General features: G+C 34.8%; 1 protein-coding gene across 1 annotated transcript in view; it reads right to left on the bottom strand.

The window, feature by feature from the left end:
* The window catches only part of LOC150098133 (NBAS subunit of NRZ tethering complex-like), a 1063858-nt gene that overhangs the window by 187096 nt on the left and 857029 nt on the right, over window positions 1–19733 (bottom strand). The window contains exons 46-47 of the mRNA XM_090406267.1: window positions 14363–14481; window positions 10258–10356 (exon numbers count right to left, since the gene is read on the bottom strand). Coding sequence (XP_090262393.1) covers window positions 10258–10356; window positions 14363–14481 — 218 coding nt within the window. The remainder of the gene's footprint in view (window positions 1–10257; window positions 10357–14362; window positions 14482–19733) is intronic.

Below are 19733 nucleotides of genomic sequence, written 5' to 3'. Positions count from 1 at the left end.
TTTGTTTCATAGGCCAACTACGAGTAATCTCGTAACACTTCCACCTATATATTACATGCGTTGACGATGGTGTTTATTGCGTCTAGTCTAGTTTTAGTTTCTAGTCTCTAAGAACCTTCATTTTCGCCATAGCCAGTAAAAGAAAACTTACTGATGTAGAAGTAGAAGCTTATGCTAATATGAGTGATGATGAATTTCATGAAATATTTGGTTCCGATTCTGAAGATGATCCTACAGACGACTCTAGCGGTGACTCAGATGATGAAGAAACTTTTGAAGATGAAGTTAGCATCCAGCCAAATACATCTACTTATTGGGAAAATTCAGAACAAGAGCCCCCCACAATTTGACTTTGTTGAAACTGCAGATTTTAAAACTGACACTAGAAATTTCAGTATCAAAAGGTTAGTTGAACTTTTCTTTTAAGAGTTTCAATTTTAGTAGAACAAACCAATTTATATGCTTTGAGCAAATTGCATTGAGCAAAGCTGAGTGCAGATCAAAAAAAAGTCAAAGCATTTCAAACTGGAAAGCAACACACATATCTGAAATGAAATTATTTCTTGGACTTTTACTTCATATGGGTCCTTGTAATTTACTGTCTATTGAGCATTATTGGAGTACAAATCAACTTCACAATTTGCCATTTTGCCGCACTAAAATGAGCCGAAATAGATTTCAAATTTTATTGCGTAATTTGCATTTCGCAGATAATTTCCAAGCAGCTAATGATAAATTGCACAAATTAAGACCAGTCCTAGATCATTTTAATAGTGTAATGGAAATAGCTACACACCAGACAGAAACTTATGTATTGATGAGTCAATGGTGTTATGGCATGGTAGACTGGTGTTTCTGCAATACATAAAAAACAAAAAAACAAATATTTCGTGAAATTCTATGAACTATGTGAATCGAATGGATTGGTGATAAAAATAAAAATTTATACAGGAAAATCTGAATCCTCTTTAGTGAAAATGGGTCATGCACAAGATATTGTATTCCACTTGATGGAAGAATATTTAGACAGGGGTTATGTATTGCATATGGACAATTTTTATAATTCTGTAGCTCTGACGGAATCGCTTACTGACAGAAAAACGTATATGTGTGGAACACTGAGAAATAATACGAAAAACAATCCACCCGATGTTATTCAGAAGAAACTAAAGAAAGGGGAATTTGTCTGGCAAAGAAGAGGTCCTGTTGTATTCAGCAAATGGAAGGATAAGAAGGAAGTTCTTACCATTTCAAATATGCACAAATTTGAAATGGTTGAAGTGCAAAATCGGAATGGTAAATTTCAATTAAAACCAAATATCGTTAGGGATTATAATTTGGGTATGTCAGGCACCAATTTTTCTGATCAAATGCTTTCTTACTATTCCACCTTACGAAAGGCAATTAGATGGCCAAAGAAATTGGTAATATGCATTTTTGAGGTATACATTCAAAATGTGCATAAATTTTATAACATGATTACTGGAAATGCAATGACTGTGTTAAAATTTAGAGATCAATTTATCTCAGTTTTTGTTGGTATGGATGAGCTTACAGCATCAAAGAATATCAGGAGGAATCGGGATTGTCATTATTTCGAAATTTTACCACCAACAGAAAAAAAAAAAAAAAAAAAAAAAAATCGCCCGACAAAGCCATGCCGTGTGTGTACACGAAACAAACGACGATGTGAAACACGTTATTATTGTCCTGTTTGCCAGGAAAAACCACCATTGTGATTGGAAAATTGTTTTAAAATGTACCATTCTTAATTTCAATAAATTGTTTTTTTATTTTATTGATTTTATTTGTTTTTTTAAATTGATTTAAAAATTAATTACGTGTTATACTACAGATTAACTCGCGCTTGGCATAGGAGGTTGGTAATCAACAAACGAGTATATTCGTAGTTGGATTCTGAGGCACATATATAATATACTATATTTTAGTTGAAATTATTTCCCTTCTACCAAGCCCCCAGACGTGCTCTCCGCTTTATTCAGAATCCAAGGGTCCAAATTAAGGTAATTATACTAAGGGTTAACTCGTGTTTGGCATAGGAGATCAGTAAATCGACATACAAGTATACTCGTAGTTGGCAGCGAACGTGTTAATGAGTTGTGTGAGAATGGGAAATATAAAGGAGAGAAAGAATAGTGTGGATATAAATACTTTATATTCATGCCCATGGAGTAAAGCAATGGAGAAGTCATATTTTCCTATATGAGTTGCCAAAAGGTGTCTCACCTTATTATTAAATTACTCTGAATTTAGAGAAAGATGTTTGAAGTGTTTTTTTCCACTTAGTTAGACTATAATAAATTTAGTTAATCTTTTATCCAAGTGTAAGCAAACAAAGTTTGTGCCTGAAGTAATTTATTATAATCTAACCAAATGGGAAAAAACTTCAAACATCTTTCTCTAAATCCAGAGTAATTTAATAATAAGGTGAGACACACCTTATTATTAAATTATCAGTGGTCCTTCCCTTAATGCATAGTATTATGCATGTCTGCAAGGAGATGTGCTTTGCATTATGGGAGATAATGCAAACTAAGACAAGTAGTGATGAGAACTTGGTTCACCTTTACTATGAGTTGCCTCAGTCCTGAAGATACTTCAAGCGCAAACTTTGTTTGCTTAGACTTGGATAAAGGATTAAACTAAATTTATTATAGTCTTTCTGTTACAAGATAGCTGCTACTGGAATAGGAGTTAGTCTGATAATAGATGTTTGCAAAAGCAGCTGACCTCATTGCAGTATATACAGTTTTGTTTCCCTTAATTCCATAACTGAAAAGAAGGTGCTGAATTCAAAAGAGTACCAGATGTTGCTGTAGTTCTAGACTTCATATTGCTTAGAAAGAGCTTTGCAAGTCTGAATATATTATTAAGCAAAATAATCTAATGTATTTTAATGCAAGCTATATCACATACAGCTCTGCTGAAAAGTTGCTATGCTCTGATGGGATTTGTGTGGATATAATGGTATTTGGAAAGAACAGCAGAAGATCCCACTGAGTCTCCCAAATACTCTGATTTTGTAGGCAGGCACAAAATCAGAGTATTCAGTTCTACGAGCTTTGAAGAGCTAATGGTAAACAAAAGAGCTAATGGTAAACAATGGTAAACCTTACATGCTGGCATTTAAGATTGCCAAGGTGGAAGTGGATTCGGCAGCTTCTGAGCTATGTTGCCTACCCCAATTTCTAGAGCTTGTAAGAGAGCTTTCATCTTCAAACCAAATATGTTATGGCAGTCTGTTGAGTGTTGTAGAGATTCTCAAATTGTAGTCAAAAGTTAGTGAGATATGTGGCATGCTCTGGCAGGGATTTTATTTTAGTTACGTATACCAGAGACAACTGCTGGTATCCAAGTGACAAAGGTGGTTTGTTTGCCTCAATGTACAGACTAGGAATCGATGACATTTGAGATCTATAGCAATATTTTGATCTTATCAGCACTCTGTACAATCAAAACGTATAACAACTCAGCATCCCAGTGGGTGGAAGATAGGGTATGTAGAATGTTCATTGCTTTACAAGACTTATCCTGTAACTGACATACATGAAGGTTGAAAATGAGTTTACTATCAAATATCAGCCCTAAGAACTTGGCTTGTGGTGCAACTGGGATTAGTGATTGTCCTAGTCAGAGATCTGGATCTGGATGAAGACCACACTTGCAGCAGAAATGCACACAAGCTGTCTTCTGCTGCAAAATCTAAACCAGTCTGAGAGCTCCCATTTTGAGAGATGGTCAATGGCTTGTTGCAGCTGTCTTTCTGTGATGCTCATATTACATGAATGACAGAAGATGGTAAAGTCATCCACATATAGGGCATTACTTACTGTTGGAGGAAGTTATTCACTTGTTCTGTTCTGCTGGAAATTGAAATCTTGACTTTGATTGCAAAAAATATGACACTTAGAACCTTGTGGAACTCTCTCTCTTGGTTACAGGAGCAGGAGAGAGCAGTACCCATCCAGACTTGGAAGATTCAGTTGGATAAGAAGTTTTTGATAAAAATAGGGAGATTCCCTCTAAGTCTGAAATTATGTAAATTTTTCAGTATTCCAAATTACCAAGAACTGCTATAATATACTTTTCCATATATAAAAAAAACAACTAGATGTTCACATTTTAGGAAAGCATCTCTAATGGATGATTTCAGCCAGACAAGATGATCAGTAGTAGACTGATATTTTCAGTCTACTACTGGTCAGAACAATTGGATGGTAGTTATCTGGGAATTCTGGACAGCTTAGGAAACACAATTAGAATCACCTATTGCCAGGTATCTGGAATTATGGCCTAACAGAAAATTCTGTTATAAAGGAGCAACAGCCAATATTGGCAGATGTTTTACCATTGCATAATGGATATTACTAGGTCCAACAGCAGTTGGATGGCAGTTAAGCAAAGCAGGTTTCATTTCTTCTTCAGTGAATGGCCTGTTGTATCCTTTGGTATCGTCTGAAGAAAAGAGAATTTGTTGTTTTTCTGCTTCATTTTTGGGAGGAACTCGGTGGGTGGGGAGATAAGATGTTTCTCTTATCTTTTGCTAAAGTTTCAGCAAAACTCTCTCCTAGGCTGTTGGCAAGTGAGTAAACATTATGTTCTAGGATGAAAAACTGGTGGGTGGTATATCTACCTTACATTTTCTAGATTTTTTCCAATACTTATTTGCTATTAGTGAATGTTGTTATAGTGGATATATATTGGATCCAGGATTCCTTCTGGCTGTATTGACAAAGGATGTAGGTATTTGAAAGTAATTAGGTTTGTTTTTGTGGGTATCTGAAGAAAAAACCTGAAGCTTTGTTCTAGGTTTCTCAGGCTGCTATGCAATTATCATTCCACTATGGCTTAGGAAAACGTGGTAACTCACTGAATGTTTTAGGAATTGCAGTTCTGCCAGCTCCAAAAATATACTCTGCCACATGATTCACTGCATTAGTGATAGGATATTAGCTAACCACCACAGAATCAAATTTTACTAATGAGGAAAAAGTGGGGCAGTCAGCTGGCTTTCCATCTTGATATCCCCTGATGTAATACATGGCTACCCATGCAGAAAAGTAGACTTCGTGGGAAAGGAATTGCTCCCAAATAGGTTGTCATCAATTTCCCACTTAATCAGTGAGAAATAGGAGGGTGAACAAATAGTTGAGATGATGACAGCAGTGATGGATAGGCATATAGAAGGTGGCATTGCTTCCTTAAAATTTTCTTTAAGAGGAAGAAACTGTTGTTGTCAGATATAAGATCAACAACTCTTCCTTTGATGTTTGTGGGTGCAATACTTACAGAGTATTGCACCCATTTAGGTTCCCCATTGTTATAAAGGATCAACAGCCATTATTGACAGATATTTTATCATTGCATAATGGATATTATTAGGTCCAACAGCAGTCGGATGACATTTAAGCCAAGCAGCTTGCAGTTCTACTTTGGTAAATGGCCTATTGTATTCTCCTGTGGTGTTGAAAGAAAACTGAATGTGTTGTTTTGAGGCTTTGCTTTTTTGGGCAAGGAACTCAGGAGGATAAGAAGATATTGCTGATGTTTTCGCAAAAGTCTCCCCAAGTGTGTCAGAAATCACTGCTGGATCAGCAACTGTGTAGTCATTGTGCCCAAGGATAGAGAGCCAGTAGATAGTATATCTGCCCTTCATTTTCTGGATTTTTTTCCTCACACTTCTTTGCTGTTGGTGGATCCTCATATAGAAATAAATTTGAACCAGGATTCCTTCTGGTTCTGGTGGTGGATGTATCTAGCTCAAGCCTGTGAACATTTGAAAGCAATTAAATTTATTTTTGTTTCTGCAGGTACCTGCAGAAAATACCCCAAACTTTCTTAAGGACTTGGGGTATTTCATAAGCCATGGTGAAATAATGATTCCACCATGGCTTAGGAAAATGTGAGAACTGAGTTTTACAATTGGATATAGCTGGTGATATAATATATTCTGTTACATGCTTCACTATATTGCTGATAGAGTGAAGTGCTCTCACTACTAGAGTGAAAATTTTATGATAAATAAAACCAAGGATTAAATTATTCCATTGAATAATTTAATATGTATTGAAAACTAATAACACATATAAAACCTTACTCTTAAATGTTATATGATAAATTTTTTATATATATTTCATTTACTCAAATGCATATCCAGGGCTATCTTGGCCTATAATACCATGCGAAAAGGTTACATCTCACACAAGAGAGAGAGAGAGAGAATGGGGAGAATCTTTTGTTAACTGGTAATGTGTTATTACATCCATTACTGAAATAGTTCTCTTTTAGCAAACTGAATTAAGCCATTGGTTTGTTAATCAGGCAGAGAAAAACTTTATTTTTACCATTAAAGCAGGCAACCCCCATAACTCTCCTTGGGAGACAACTCCAGTACCAATATCACTTCCAATTTAAGTTAAACACACTGATTTTACTTAAATTACAATTTAAGTACAGTCATCCCTCGACTTACGTCTGGGTTCCATTCCATCCAGCAGGATGTAAGTCGATAGATTAAATCAACAGAGTTATAGAGGTTAGGGACTTAACCATAATAAGTATACTGTCATTTTAATTTTTAAACCTTATTATAAAACTGTACTGTGCATTACTGCCATGGAAAACAGGAGACTAATCACCCAAATCTTCTTCCACAATCACATCTTCATTACCTTCCCCGTGTGATGAACGATCAGGCTGTGGCTCTTATGGTGTAACCTTTGTTTTTTTGATGAAAATATCCAACGTGCTTTGCCCCTCTTCCTTTTCTCGTTTTTTCCTCTTCTGCAACACTTGTTCCTCCAGTTTGATCAATTTTTCGTTGGCTAACTCTTCAGGGAAACTTTCTATGACTTGAATTCTGTCGTCATCAACTTTGAGATTCAGATTGTTTGCTAGACCCACTATTACAAACTTCCAAAATCATGCACAAACCTTTTTAATGTCTTTTTCCATAAGTTATCCATATGTAATTGAGAGGTCATTTTGTCCCAAGCCACAGCAATATTTTTAATAGCATAATAAATATTGAATGTTTTCCAGAATTGTATGAGAGTCTGGCCATTTCCTTCAGTAGCAGAAATGGCTTGTGAAAAAGTTCTCCGTAGATAATAAGCCTTAAACATTACAAGAACTCCCTGATCCATCATTTGGATCAATGAAGTGGTGTTTTGTGGGAGGCACCATGACCTTGAACTTGGTGAAGATCACCACTATAAGACGGATGACCTGAAGCATTATCTAGAATTAATAAAATTTTAAATTCTGCATTTTCTTTCATGCAATAACTTTTTATTTCACTCTCATAACAGTTGATTAAGACATCCTCAAACAATTTTTGAGTCATCCACGACTTCTTATTGCTCCGATAATAAACTGGGAGTATGCTTCCTAATGTTTTTGAAGATTCGTGGATTCTAACTGTGCCATTGATGATGTCTGATAAGACATCTGTGCCTTATCACAAATGGTTTCAGTTTATATCCAGCCACATTATCCCCTAACAGAATCATAACACAGTCTTTAAGAGCTTTGAAACTAGGTATACATTTTAGCTTTTTTGTGGATGAATGTCCGCTCAGGCATTTTTTTCCGAAACAAGGACGCCTCATCCATATTAAATATTTGCAGTGGCAAATAATTTTCCTCAGTAATAATTGAATCCAATTTTTCCACAAACTCCTTGGGAGCCTTCTCAGCACTTGCAGATTCCCATACATTTTCATATTATGCAGCACAAAACACTGCTTGAATCTCATGAACCAACCAGAAGAAGAGCTGAATTCGTAATCAAAATTGGGTTTTGCTTTCTCCTTCATCATGTTGAAGAGACTTAGTGTCTTAGCGGTTATGGTCACAGTGCTAAGGGGCATGTGCTTTTGATTCAGGTCCTCTATCCATGATGCAAGTAGATTTTCCATATCACCGATAGGACCTCGTTGTTGCTTAGTCGCTATCGTTGATTTAATGGAAGCAGATCCATTCTCTGCCTCTACGATTTTATCCTTATTTTTCAAAATGGTCATCACTGTAGAATGAGACTATCCGAAGTCATCTGCGATCACATTGATGGGCTTACCAGGTTCGTGTTGCTTTATAACTTGCAACTTTGTTTCAAGATCAATTGCTCACCTCTTTTTCTGTGATTCTTCACTAGGTTTTTTGATTGGGCACGTAGGGGGCCACGTTGCACAAAACATTGCAAAATATTTAATGATAAATACACAAATAACCTCTTTCTCAAACACAAAATCAATTGCGAGTATAATGCGTTATGCAAGTGAGTGTAATGCATTACACTCGCTTGCATCTTGTTCGAAAGTATAGCTGAAAATGTTATTTATTCCCTTATGGGATCATGGACATATCTTTGAAAGGACGTAACTTGAATGGACGTAAGTCGAGGGATGACTGTATTTTCCTAGCTTTTTAAATAAAGCTGCAAATTTAACAACATTTTAGCAAGTCAATATTCCCCCCTGACATCCTAGTCAGAAACAAGGAATATTGAGTTGTCTTAGAAATGAACAGACTTTTAGTATGCATTTTATGATTTTCTTCTCTTTATTAGCTACAGTTATAATTAATAAAGAGCAGTTTTACTGCATGGCAGCAAAACTTGCTTTCACTAAATTTCTTTCTTAAAATATACCAGTTTACAAGTATAGATGGAGTGTGTCTTTCAGTTTCAGACCTTGCCATGCACTTCTTAAGGGAAAGTTTATGAAGTACAACACACACACACGAAATGATATTAAAAGAATGAATATATAGCAGAAAAATTCCTTTACAATCCTCATGATATGAAAGCTCATCTCTCTATCTCTCTCTCTCTTTTTTTTTTTAAATGTGGATTCCATCAGTATAAGGTTGAAAACATTTTATTGGTGAAATTCTGATAAAAAAAATTACTTTCTTTAAATTACAAAAGAAATGTCACCTATTTATTCTTCATGCTCAACATAAATAATCCTTTCCTTCATGCTTACACAGTGAGAATACATTTTATGAAAATAATGGATACAACTACCGTATTAGAGTAAAACTTTAGTTTAATATAAACCAAAATATACACACGACATTTCGACCTTCACATTAAGTTCATCTTCTGGAGTACATGTATGTATATATAGAAAGAAACAAGCTGCACATCAACATGGCATGCTAAAGTTATTGATCAATCATTAAAACTATTTGCGTGATCTCTGGTGTTAAAAAAAAAACTTACTACATCAAAGCTAGAGTCTTGTTATCTATTAGGTTACAAAGTTAACTTAAGCTAGAGAGTAACATATCCATATAGAAAAATAATAAATAAATAAAAATAAAATTAACCATATAAGTATACATATAAATTGCAACAAATGGTATGGACAGTGGTCAATAAAAGATGAAAAATTGCTTATAGTCCTAAAGTAAGGGTTTGTTGGAAACTAAGTGGGCTGAAAGTGTGCCATCCAAATTCTTTGGATTTTTAAGCCACCCATTATTATTAAGATATTTAATGTGTCGTGATTAGAAAAGTGCTTGTTCTTTACATCGCACAAAAACTTGATATGAACAGAAATTTAAAGAAGCCTGTGAAATTTTGATCAACCACCATAATCTTAATAATAATGGTGGCTTAAAAATCCTAAGCATTTGGATGCCACACATTTAAGCCCACTTAGTTTCCAACAAACTCTTATTTTAGGACTATAAGCAATTTTTCATCTTTTATTGGCCACTGTCCATACCAGTTGTTGCAATTTATATGTATACTTATATGGGTATATTTTATTTTTATTTATTTATTATTTTTCTATATGAATACGTTACTCTCCAGCTTAAGTTAACTTTGTAACCTAATAGATAACAGGACTCTAGCTTTGATGTAGTAAGGTTTTGTTTTTTAACACCAGAGGTCAGGCAAATAGTTTTAACGATTGATCAGTAACTTTAGCATGACATATAGATTGTAGTGCAGCTTGTTTCTTTGTATATATACCACTACTCCAGAAGATGACCTTAACGTGAAGGTCGAAATGTCGAGTGTATATTTTGGTTTATATTAAACTAAAGTTTTACTCTAACACAGTAGTTGTATCCATAATTTTCATAAAATGTGCTCAACATAAATAACAATTCATACTAATTGTTGCAAAAAAGTTTAAAATATTTCATTAATATACTTTATGAAAAGTCAAGTTTCTTAATAACCAATAAAGATAATAAGAACAACACAAGGAATAATTATACATTAGTCTGAGGTTCTTTCCTTTTTGTTCCGCTTCCTTCAAAGAAAAACTTCTTTAGCCACTGACAGTATATGCTACTTGGTTGCAGGAAACCACCTTTCTATATATTAAGAAATAGAATTAAAAAAAAGTTAATCCTCAGTCACTATGAACCAGCATTCATCAGATCAAGCTAAGTAAAATTTCTTGATTAAAGAAATTCAAAGAGCTCTAAGAATAGTCAATCAGAATCCATAAAATTAAGATAATTAGTCCTCAAGAAAGGAAGAGATTTTAGCATTTCTCTACATGGTATAACAGGTATTCTTTTGAAGATTATCTTCACTATCTGAATTCACAACCCATTAGCATTTAGTTATTTTATAACAGGAAATTTTCTGAGTTTTATACTGTTGTGCATCCAGAATATACATGATCACATTTTCAAGTTCTTTTGCAACAGTGAGTGACAGGTTTAGAAAGTTGTTAATTATGTGATAGGCAGTAATTAGCTTCTAAAATCTATGTATGACTTACAGTTTATCATGAAATGACATGAGAAGATTAGTACCGCTTCAAAAACAGTTGTTTTTATTGCTCAAACTATGTATTATATCCCACTTATGAAATACCTTGATTAATTGTTCATTAAATACCTCCCGACACAGCAGCTATCTGTCTGCCATTTCCATTAACCAACATCATTCTCTTATGATCTTGCCACATATCAAAAGAATACTGTGGGATTTTTTGCAGCCTTTTTATTTTATTACTGGAAGTTTTTTCCCACTTGGTTAGACTATAATAAATTTAGTTTAATCCTTTATCCAAGTGTAAGCAAACAAAGTCTGCGTCTGAAGTATCTTCAGGACTGAGGCAACTCGTGGTAAAGGTGGACCAAGCTCTCATCAGTCCTTGTCTTAGTATCTCCCATAATGCAAAGCACATCTCCTTGCACAGATGTATAATGCTATATTTTATTTTATTATATTTTTTATGTGAATCCATCTATGAAAAGTTGTAAACCTATTTATATTTAGTATATTTATATTTACTGTGATCTCAGAATCCTTTTTAGAGACCTGACACATTACTTTTTCAAGTCATTTCAAGCTTCCAGTAAGGAAGATAATGGACTCAAATCAGGCAACAGAAACTGTCCACCACCATTAGATTGAAATCCACGTTCTATTCATTTGGCTACACTAAAACTAAACAAGATCTCAAGACTATAGTAATGCTATAGTCTGCTCTATACTTATGTTTTCCTCACCAACTGTGTTACATTCTGAACTTACTCTTTATACTTCCCAATGACTGATTATTACTTCCCACCTTATACTGCTTCCATGATGCTTTCTGCTTCTTCCAGATCAAATGCTTAATTTCAACATCAATCCATTTTATATTTACTGTACTTAGTCTGTAATGAATAGAATATCTGCTCTCCAACTATAAGCAGATCGGAGGCACATGAAGTCCATGAAAATTAATCATTTATTGCTATAAAAATCTTGTCCATGTCTCATAGGCATCTTCAGTATAAAATTGGATTATTAACCTCCCTTATAGGAAACAGTACCCTCCAATGTGGTCATATATCAAAGTTTATATAGTTTCACATTATTTATTTTTTAAGGAAATAATTGAGTGTTGTTATCTTACAAAAAGCTTTAGTGTTGCATATAAAATTCTTCATTTTTCATGTTATGTTTGTATCTTATTCTGTTCCAGTTTTAGACTAAAGATGCCAATGAAACATAGAAGGAAATTTCATACTAAAATAAATTATTAATTTTCATGTATGTTATCTATATTGATTTAGCTGTATATTGACTCATGTTCCTTTTTTGAACAGAGATCCAGGTTCTTTTCATGGCATACATATATATGTGTGTGGTGTATGTGGGGAACAAGCTATTACAAGATGTTGCAGCCATCTTCTGTCAATGTATTCAAGGAGAGATATGAGATGCATTTATGTATAAGTAATTAAAGGGGCCAGTGTTCTATGAGTGACTAAGTGATTTACTCAAGTACAATCCATGTAGTAGGTTTATAAAATAAAATAAAATTTCAGTTTTCCAGACAAAAGTAATTTTAGAAATCTTAAAAAGTTCATGGACAAAAAATGTAATTACTATCACTTTCTCTGACTTATTCCAGTTACATACTTGCATCATTTACTAGTCTCTTTCCTGTTTTCATTTTACTTTTTTGTTTCAGTAATATGTTTTTCTATCATTTTTTCAGCTTTTTTTTTCCTACTTATTACATTACACTTTGTCTAGCTTCAAACATGATATGCCAATCTAGGTTTTCATTACTCTAATGTTTAGTGCTAGTACAGGTAACCCTCATATAATGTGGTACTTATACAATGTGGTCTACAAATTGTAGTAACCCTTGTTGAATGCAGTTTCGATATATGACGATCTACAAACACCCTTTATCTTTTCATATTTTTTTAACACGCGACTTAAAAATCAAATTTTATCTTTGTTAAATTTAACTATATGCACGATACATGCCTGTATCGTGCATGTAGTTATAAGTAGCAAATTTATATTAGGGGAAATGCTCTTTAGCACGCATGTACGTCAATTGTTTACCATATAAAGTATTTATTGTTGAAAATTGTCTTCGTTTTCTGCCAGGAAAGTGCATTAAAAATCATAAGTGTGTTAATCTCAAGCTGAACACTTTATTTTTTGGAGAGTCACATACAATATGTAATGCTTTTTTTTTATGTAAAAAAAAAATTATAGTAATGACCAATTAGAGTGCTTTTGCGATATGGTTGAAAATGAAATTAGTGAATTAATTCATGAGGAAATAGATTTAAATGAAGAGGAACTGGTAAAATTAATAGATGATATCGAACCAAATGGCGGGTAAAGTTCTGCCGAAGATTCTGATTATGATGAATCCATTAAAAAAATTCAGTTTAAAGAAATTAGCAGAAGGATTGGACTTAGTAAGAAAGTTATTTTATGGATAATGAAGTCTCAATACAGCATTCCAGAAAATTCACAAGACAACTGGATATTTGTTTAGCTCCATATTATGAACTTAATTAAAAATTGCAGCATAGTGGTAAGTAAGGTTTTATTACTGACTTCTTGATAACTAAACCAGCCGAAGTATGCAACGAGAATTATACTAATGATGTCCAAGAGATTTCAAGTGATGACAACATCTGGCCACTCATAAATAAAGAACATCTACAAAATGTTAGTTTTGAAGAGAGTGATGGCGATTAAAATATACACTTTATTTTGCTTAAAACATTTATGCATCATGTGCAATTAAGTTTGCGTATAATTTATAATTTTTTATAATTTTACACTACGCATTTGTTTCATAGTTTATTTGTTTTCTTAACTTAGATGAATTACCTGAATTAAATAAAAATTTTTTTTGTTGGATATGTCATTGTTTATATAATCTTAAAAAAAAAACATTTCAGAACCTAACCCTACTTTTTCTATGTGATCTGAGTCTCACATAGCACGCATTTTTGTGGAACCTAACATCTGCATTATACAAGGGTTACCTGTATTTCAATTAGTATACTGTAAAAAGAAATTACAATGAACTACAGTGATTTTTTAATTATCTAACCTTAAAATAACCAAACCGTATGTCATAAACCCCTGAATGGCTTAGCGAGCCACATGACTTCTGCTACAGCATCATGTAGCTGTACCTTTTGTATCCTCAATTATCTGATAGAAAACTGATTCCCTAAACATATCGGAAAATTGAGGAAGCATTATATTTTGATTTAGCCAGCCTAGCTGGCCAGCATACCTGCTCTCCAATCAATAAGCTGCAGGTTTGAATCCCACTGTGGGCATGGATGTTGTGATTATCTTTAGGCAGAAGATGAATTTCATCATCCAGCATGAGCCCATTGTCCTGCTAACTGGAGGCCTGAAGTGGCTTGAAAAAAGTTCCATGTTTGATCTTTAGAGCAGTATCCAGGCTATGTAAAAAATAAATTAAAAAAAAAATATATATAGATATATAAAATGAATGAAAATAGAAAAAATCCTTAACCCACCCATTTGGTTTGCAAATAACCTTTCTTGGGTGGGAGCAACATAACTTATTATTTTATTTACCTGATCAGAAATTTTTGGAGCTAATTTTGCAAATACATGAACATTCCCTTCATTTACTAAGGAATGAAGGATTTCCAGTGGTGCTGATCCAGGCTTAGTCAGAGCTTTGTAGTCCAAACCTTAAAAATCATAATAAATATATATTTGCATTAAACTTGAAATTTAATACAGATTAAAGATTTTATGTAACAATTAAACTTATTGCATTGAGCATTGCAATATAAATCACACAATACTGGCTACATTTTCCAGTTTGCACTTATAAACTGGTCTATAAGTGCAAGATATAGCAGGAAAGGCTGATGAAATGCTAAAACTACTGACTGTTGTTATCAAGTGGAAGAGATCTGTCTGTGTATGATTTGGAAAATGTATGCAATCAGATACCATATGAATTAGTGTATTAAAAAACGTGTGTGATCAAATTTTGGTGTTTCAGGATTATTCACTTTTAATATTACTGAAAACTGCTTTCTCAAGTGAATACACCCTCTTTCCAAAAAAAACCTGAACTTTTTGAAAATAGAAGAAACTAGTGGTACCACCTGTTGTATCTTTTTGTTGTCGAAAGCTGCAACCTTCATTAGTGTTGTGTCAACTGTTTATAACATTTGTTTCATTAGAAGCCGAGTTATAGTGCCAAGAGTGACAGCATGTTTTGATGAACGGTCGGTTGGCATGATATTCATGCCATACACGACGAATTCTCGCTACCAATCGCTTCAAAACTTCGAGATAAAACTCACAATTGACCATTTGGCCAAGCGAAACAAATTCTTTGTGGATAATGCCATTGGAATCATAGAAACAAATCAGCATTTTCTTTACTTTTGACATCTCCAAGCAACTTTTTTTCAGATGCCCCTCTTCTGGTGGTCTCCACTCAGCACTGGCACTTTGTTTCAGGCTCATACTCAAAACGCCACATTTTGTCACCAGTAATGATTGTTGCAAGGAAGTCTGAGTCCTCACGAGTGGTTTTAATGAGGTCCTTGCAGTGTTCAATTCGATACATTTTTTGGTTGTCGGTCAACTTGTGGGGAACAAATTGCGAATTCAATTTACGAAGGCCCAACCTCTCGGTCAAAATGTTGTGCACAGTTGATTTTGGAATTCCCAATTCATCTTCAATCAATCTCATGGAAGATTTCGGGTTTTCTTTGATGAAATCATTCACTTTTTGGATGTTAACTTCACTCAGTCCAGTTTTCGGATGGCCTGGATTTTCGTCGTCCTCAAGCATCTCATGACCACTTTGAAATCGCTTAAACCACTTGTAAACTTCAGTATGGGATAAGCATTCATCACCGTATGCTTTTTGAAGCATTTGATGCATTTCAGTAAAACTTTTACCAAGTTTAACACAAAAGTCAATCACAGCTCTCTGTTTGAAACTCATTTTCCGACCATTTGTCAAAACACACTGTAACTCCTGGCACTATAATTTGGCTTCTAATGAAACAAATGTCATAAACAGTTGACACAATACTAATGAAGGTTGCCACTTTCGACAACAAAAAGATACAACAAGTGGTGCCACTAGTTTCTTCTGTTTTCAAAACGTTCGGTTTCTTTTTGGACAGAGGGTGTATACGTTGGAAGTTATTAAACTTAGTTATACTATAAATTAAAGATGCCATGAAATTATATTCTTAGTTTAATCCTTTATTCAAATGTAAGCAAACAAAGTTTGCACCTTAAGTATTTTCAGGACAGGGCAACTCGTTATAGAGACTAATTACTTCACATCACTTGCTTTAGTATCCCATAATGCAAAGCACATATTCTTACAGACATGTAAGAATAATCATGGGAAGGCAAGTAATGTGAAGTTATTAGCCTCTATATACGAGTTGCTCTGTTCTGAAAATACTTCAGGTGAAAACTTTGTTTGCTTACATTTGGATAAATGATTAAACCAAGAATATAATTTCTTGGCATCTTTAATTTATAGCATAACCAAGTGGAAAAACTTCCAACAACTATCTCTAATACAGAGAATTTTAATAATAAGATGTGACACCTTTTGGCTCGTATTATACTCGTATATGAAAATATGACTTCTGCATTACTTCAACTTTGGTGTCATCTATGGGTCTGATTCCCACTGAAGAGACTTCAAAAAAGTCAAAATCGATCTGGGTAGTGAACCTTCCCATAATGCATAGCATCATACATGTCTGTGAGGATCTACGTGTTACATTATGGGATACTAAGCAAGTGATGTGAAGTCATTAGCCTCTATATACAAATTGCCCTGTGCTGAAAATACTTCACACACAAACTCTGTTTGCTTACACTTGGATAAAGGATTAAATCAAGAATATAATTTCTTGGCATCTTTAATTCAAGTGAATACAGCTTTAAGTGTAACATAATTTTAAATAATTACTTAAGAATTAATATTGAGAGTTTATTTTTCACTTGGTTAGACTATAATAAGTTTAGTTTAATCCTTTATCCAAGTGTGCACAAACAAAGTTTGCACCTGAAAGTATCTTCAGGACTGGGGTAAGGTAGTGCAACACCAGGCAACTCATTGCAAAGGTGGAGGAAGCTCTCATTACTCCTATCTCAGTATCTCCCATAATGCAAAGCACATCTCCTTGCGGATATGTGTGATGCTATGCATTAAGGCAAGGGCCACTACCCATACTGGTTTCGACCTTTATTGAGGTCTCGTCAGTGGGAGCTAGGCCCAGTAGTGGAGATACAAAGGCAGAAGCAATGAGAGGTCATCCTAACCTACTGGAATTGCCAAAGGGTGTGCAACCTTATTATTAAATTACTCCAGATTCAGGTAGTGGCCTTTGCCTTAATGCATAGCATCACACATATCTGCAAGGAGATGTGCTTTGCATTATGGAAGATACTGAGATAGGAGTAATGAGAGCTTCCTCCACCTTCGCAATGACTGGTGTTGCACTACCTTACCCCAGTCCTGAAGATACTTTCAGGTGCAAACTTTGTTTGTGCACACTTGGATAAAGGATTAAACTAAACTTATTATAGTCTAACCAAGTGAGAAAAAAATAAATAAATAAACTCTCAACATCTTTCTCTGAATCCAGAGTAATTTAATAATAAGGTTGCACACCCTTTGGCAACTCCTATAGGTTAGGATGACCTCTCATTGCTTCTGCCTTTGTATCTCCACTACTGGGCCTGGCTCCCACTGACGAGACCTCAATAAAGGTCGAAACCAGTATGGGTAGTGGCCCTTGCCTTAATGCATAGCATCACACATATCTGCAAGGGGATGTGCTTTGCATTATGGGAGATACTGAGATAAGAGTAATGAGAGCTTCCTCCACCTTTGCAACGAGTTTCCTGGTGTTGCACTACCTTACCCCAGTCCTGAAGATACTTTCAGGTGCAAACTTTGTTTGCACACATTTGGATAAAGGATTAAACTAAACTTATTAAGAATTAATAGCTTGAAAATATGCAAAGCCTTAAAAAAATAAACACGATTCTATTCTTGAAACTGTCCAGATATTAATATTTATTAGAAAAAAAATTTTACTAAAGAAATTAATAATAGAGTAAGGCTTTTAGATGCATGACAAGTAGAAGAAGAAGGAATGATCATGGTAAGATGATGTTAATGGATGAAAATGGTAGAATGGTAACTGCTGCAGAAGACATTGTTGAGGTATTCAGTGATCAATTTATAAGGGCATTTCATCCTGATCAGCGTGGAATCATGAGGATCTTAAGTGTAGAGGACACAGGAGAGAATTGCAAAACTGTGAGCGAGCATGAGGAATTTGAGGAAATAAATAACCTTGATGTCAATATGATGATAATTCTAGTAGCTATCCATCTAGTATATATCCGCTCTACCAAAGACCAACCACTTCCCCTAGACCTACCTGGTGTATACCAGGTTCCTTGCAGCTGCAAACTGTCCTACTTTGGCCAAACAGGCAGAACAACAAATATCAGGATTTCAGAACACAAAACGACTACATCTGGTTTCTCCAGTACAGCTGCTCTGGGCTGGCAGATCATGCCTTAGATACCCACCATAGAATTCGTTGGAAGAAAACAAAAAATAATATACCGCAGCAAGTTTAAATATGAAAGATTATTCAAAGAATCATCATCAGCTCTAAAAAACGTTCCTAACCTCAACAAATTTGGGTGCATGAAACTACCCCAAATTTGGGAGACTTACATTTTGAGAACTTCAGCCCAACTGCCAAGACAACCAAATTAGCCCACCAGAGGGCACAATTAGGACTTTAGGAACAATATTAGTTTCTTGCTTTCTTCCTCATTTGCTTTTGTTAGTGCCTGCGTGCACATACCATATCTTTATGTTCCTGAAGATGGCAACATGACGTTGCCGAAATATAGAAGTTATTTATTAAAGTTACCTTTAATTAATATACTTTATATACGTTGTTAATTCCGTAAACTAATTACCAGTTCAATATAATGATAGGATTTGATGACATGTCACCACACGTCTTAAGAGAATGTTCCAGGAAATTTATAGTAGCACTGGCATACCTGTTTAATAAGTCTTACAACAGCACAACTTCCAAGGGAGTGGAAAGAAGGTAAAGCTGTTACACTGCATAAAGGTGGTGATAAGGATGTGGCTTCAAATTATATGCCAATCTGGATTGTGGTGAAAGTATTAGAGATTGGTGACAAGTAGGATATAGAAATGGGTTGATAACAGCAATATTCTTTGTGGTTATCAGCATGGTTATCAGTATGTCAGGTTTTCATGGTGACTATCTAGGCAGAGCGCCCTCTAATAGTGGTTGTAGATGGCCTGGAATGTTAGGTGCGATCTCTGATGATAAGTGTTTCCCAAATCTTGGGAAGCTTAATGCAACCGTATTTATTAAGATTTGGTTGATTTCTGAGAGCTGCTGCTGATTCTAAAAATAGCCTCTCTTTTTTGAATTTGCTGTGGTGGAGCATGGTGATTTTTTACAACCCATGAGATCCTGTGGGTTGTATCCAAGACATGGTCAGCCAGGCTGGACTGACCATAGTCGTGGTTGCCTATGTATGACTTGTGTTCCTTCAGGCAGATGGTTGCTGATCTGCCTGTCTGTCCAAAGTATGCTAGCTTGTAGGAACAGGCTACTTTATAAACTCCTGGCACTGAGAGAGGAGGGAGCTGATCTTTTTTAGAACGGATAAGGGTAGTAAGTTTGCGGTGGGGCTTAAATGCTGTGTGTAGGTTGTACTTTTTAAAATCTTGGCTATGGGGAGAGCAATGCAGAGTCAAACAGATATTATGGCCTGCAGGAGGACTTGAACAGATTGCATGAATGTGCAGTGGAACTGTCAGCCCAATGTTGCAAAGTCTAAGATTTTGAAATTTGGTAAGCAAATTGATGGGATG

This window comes from Typopeltis vanoorti, chromosome 16 (assembly GCF_054136105.1).
Source record: "Typopeltis vanoorti isolate ZY-2024b chromosome 16, IOZ_Tvanoo_1.0, whole genome shotgun sequence".
NCBI classification, from domain to species: Eukaryota; Metazoa; Arthropoda; class Arachnida; order Uropygi; family Thelyphonidae; genus Typopeltis; species Typopeltis vanoorti.
This window is presented reverse-complemented; position numbering and strand designations above follow the sequence as displayed.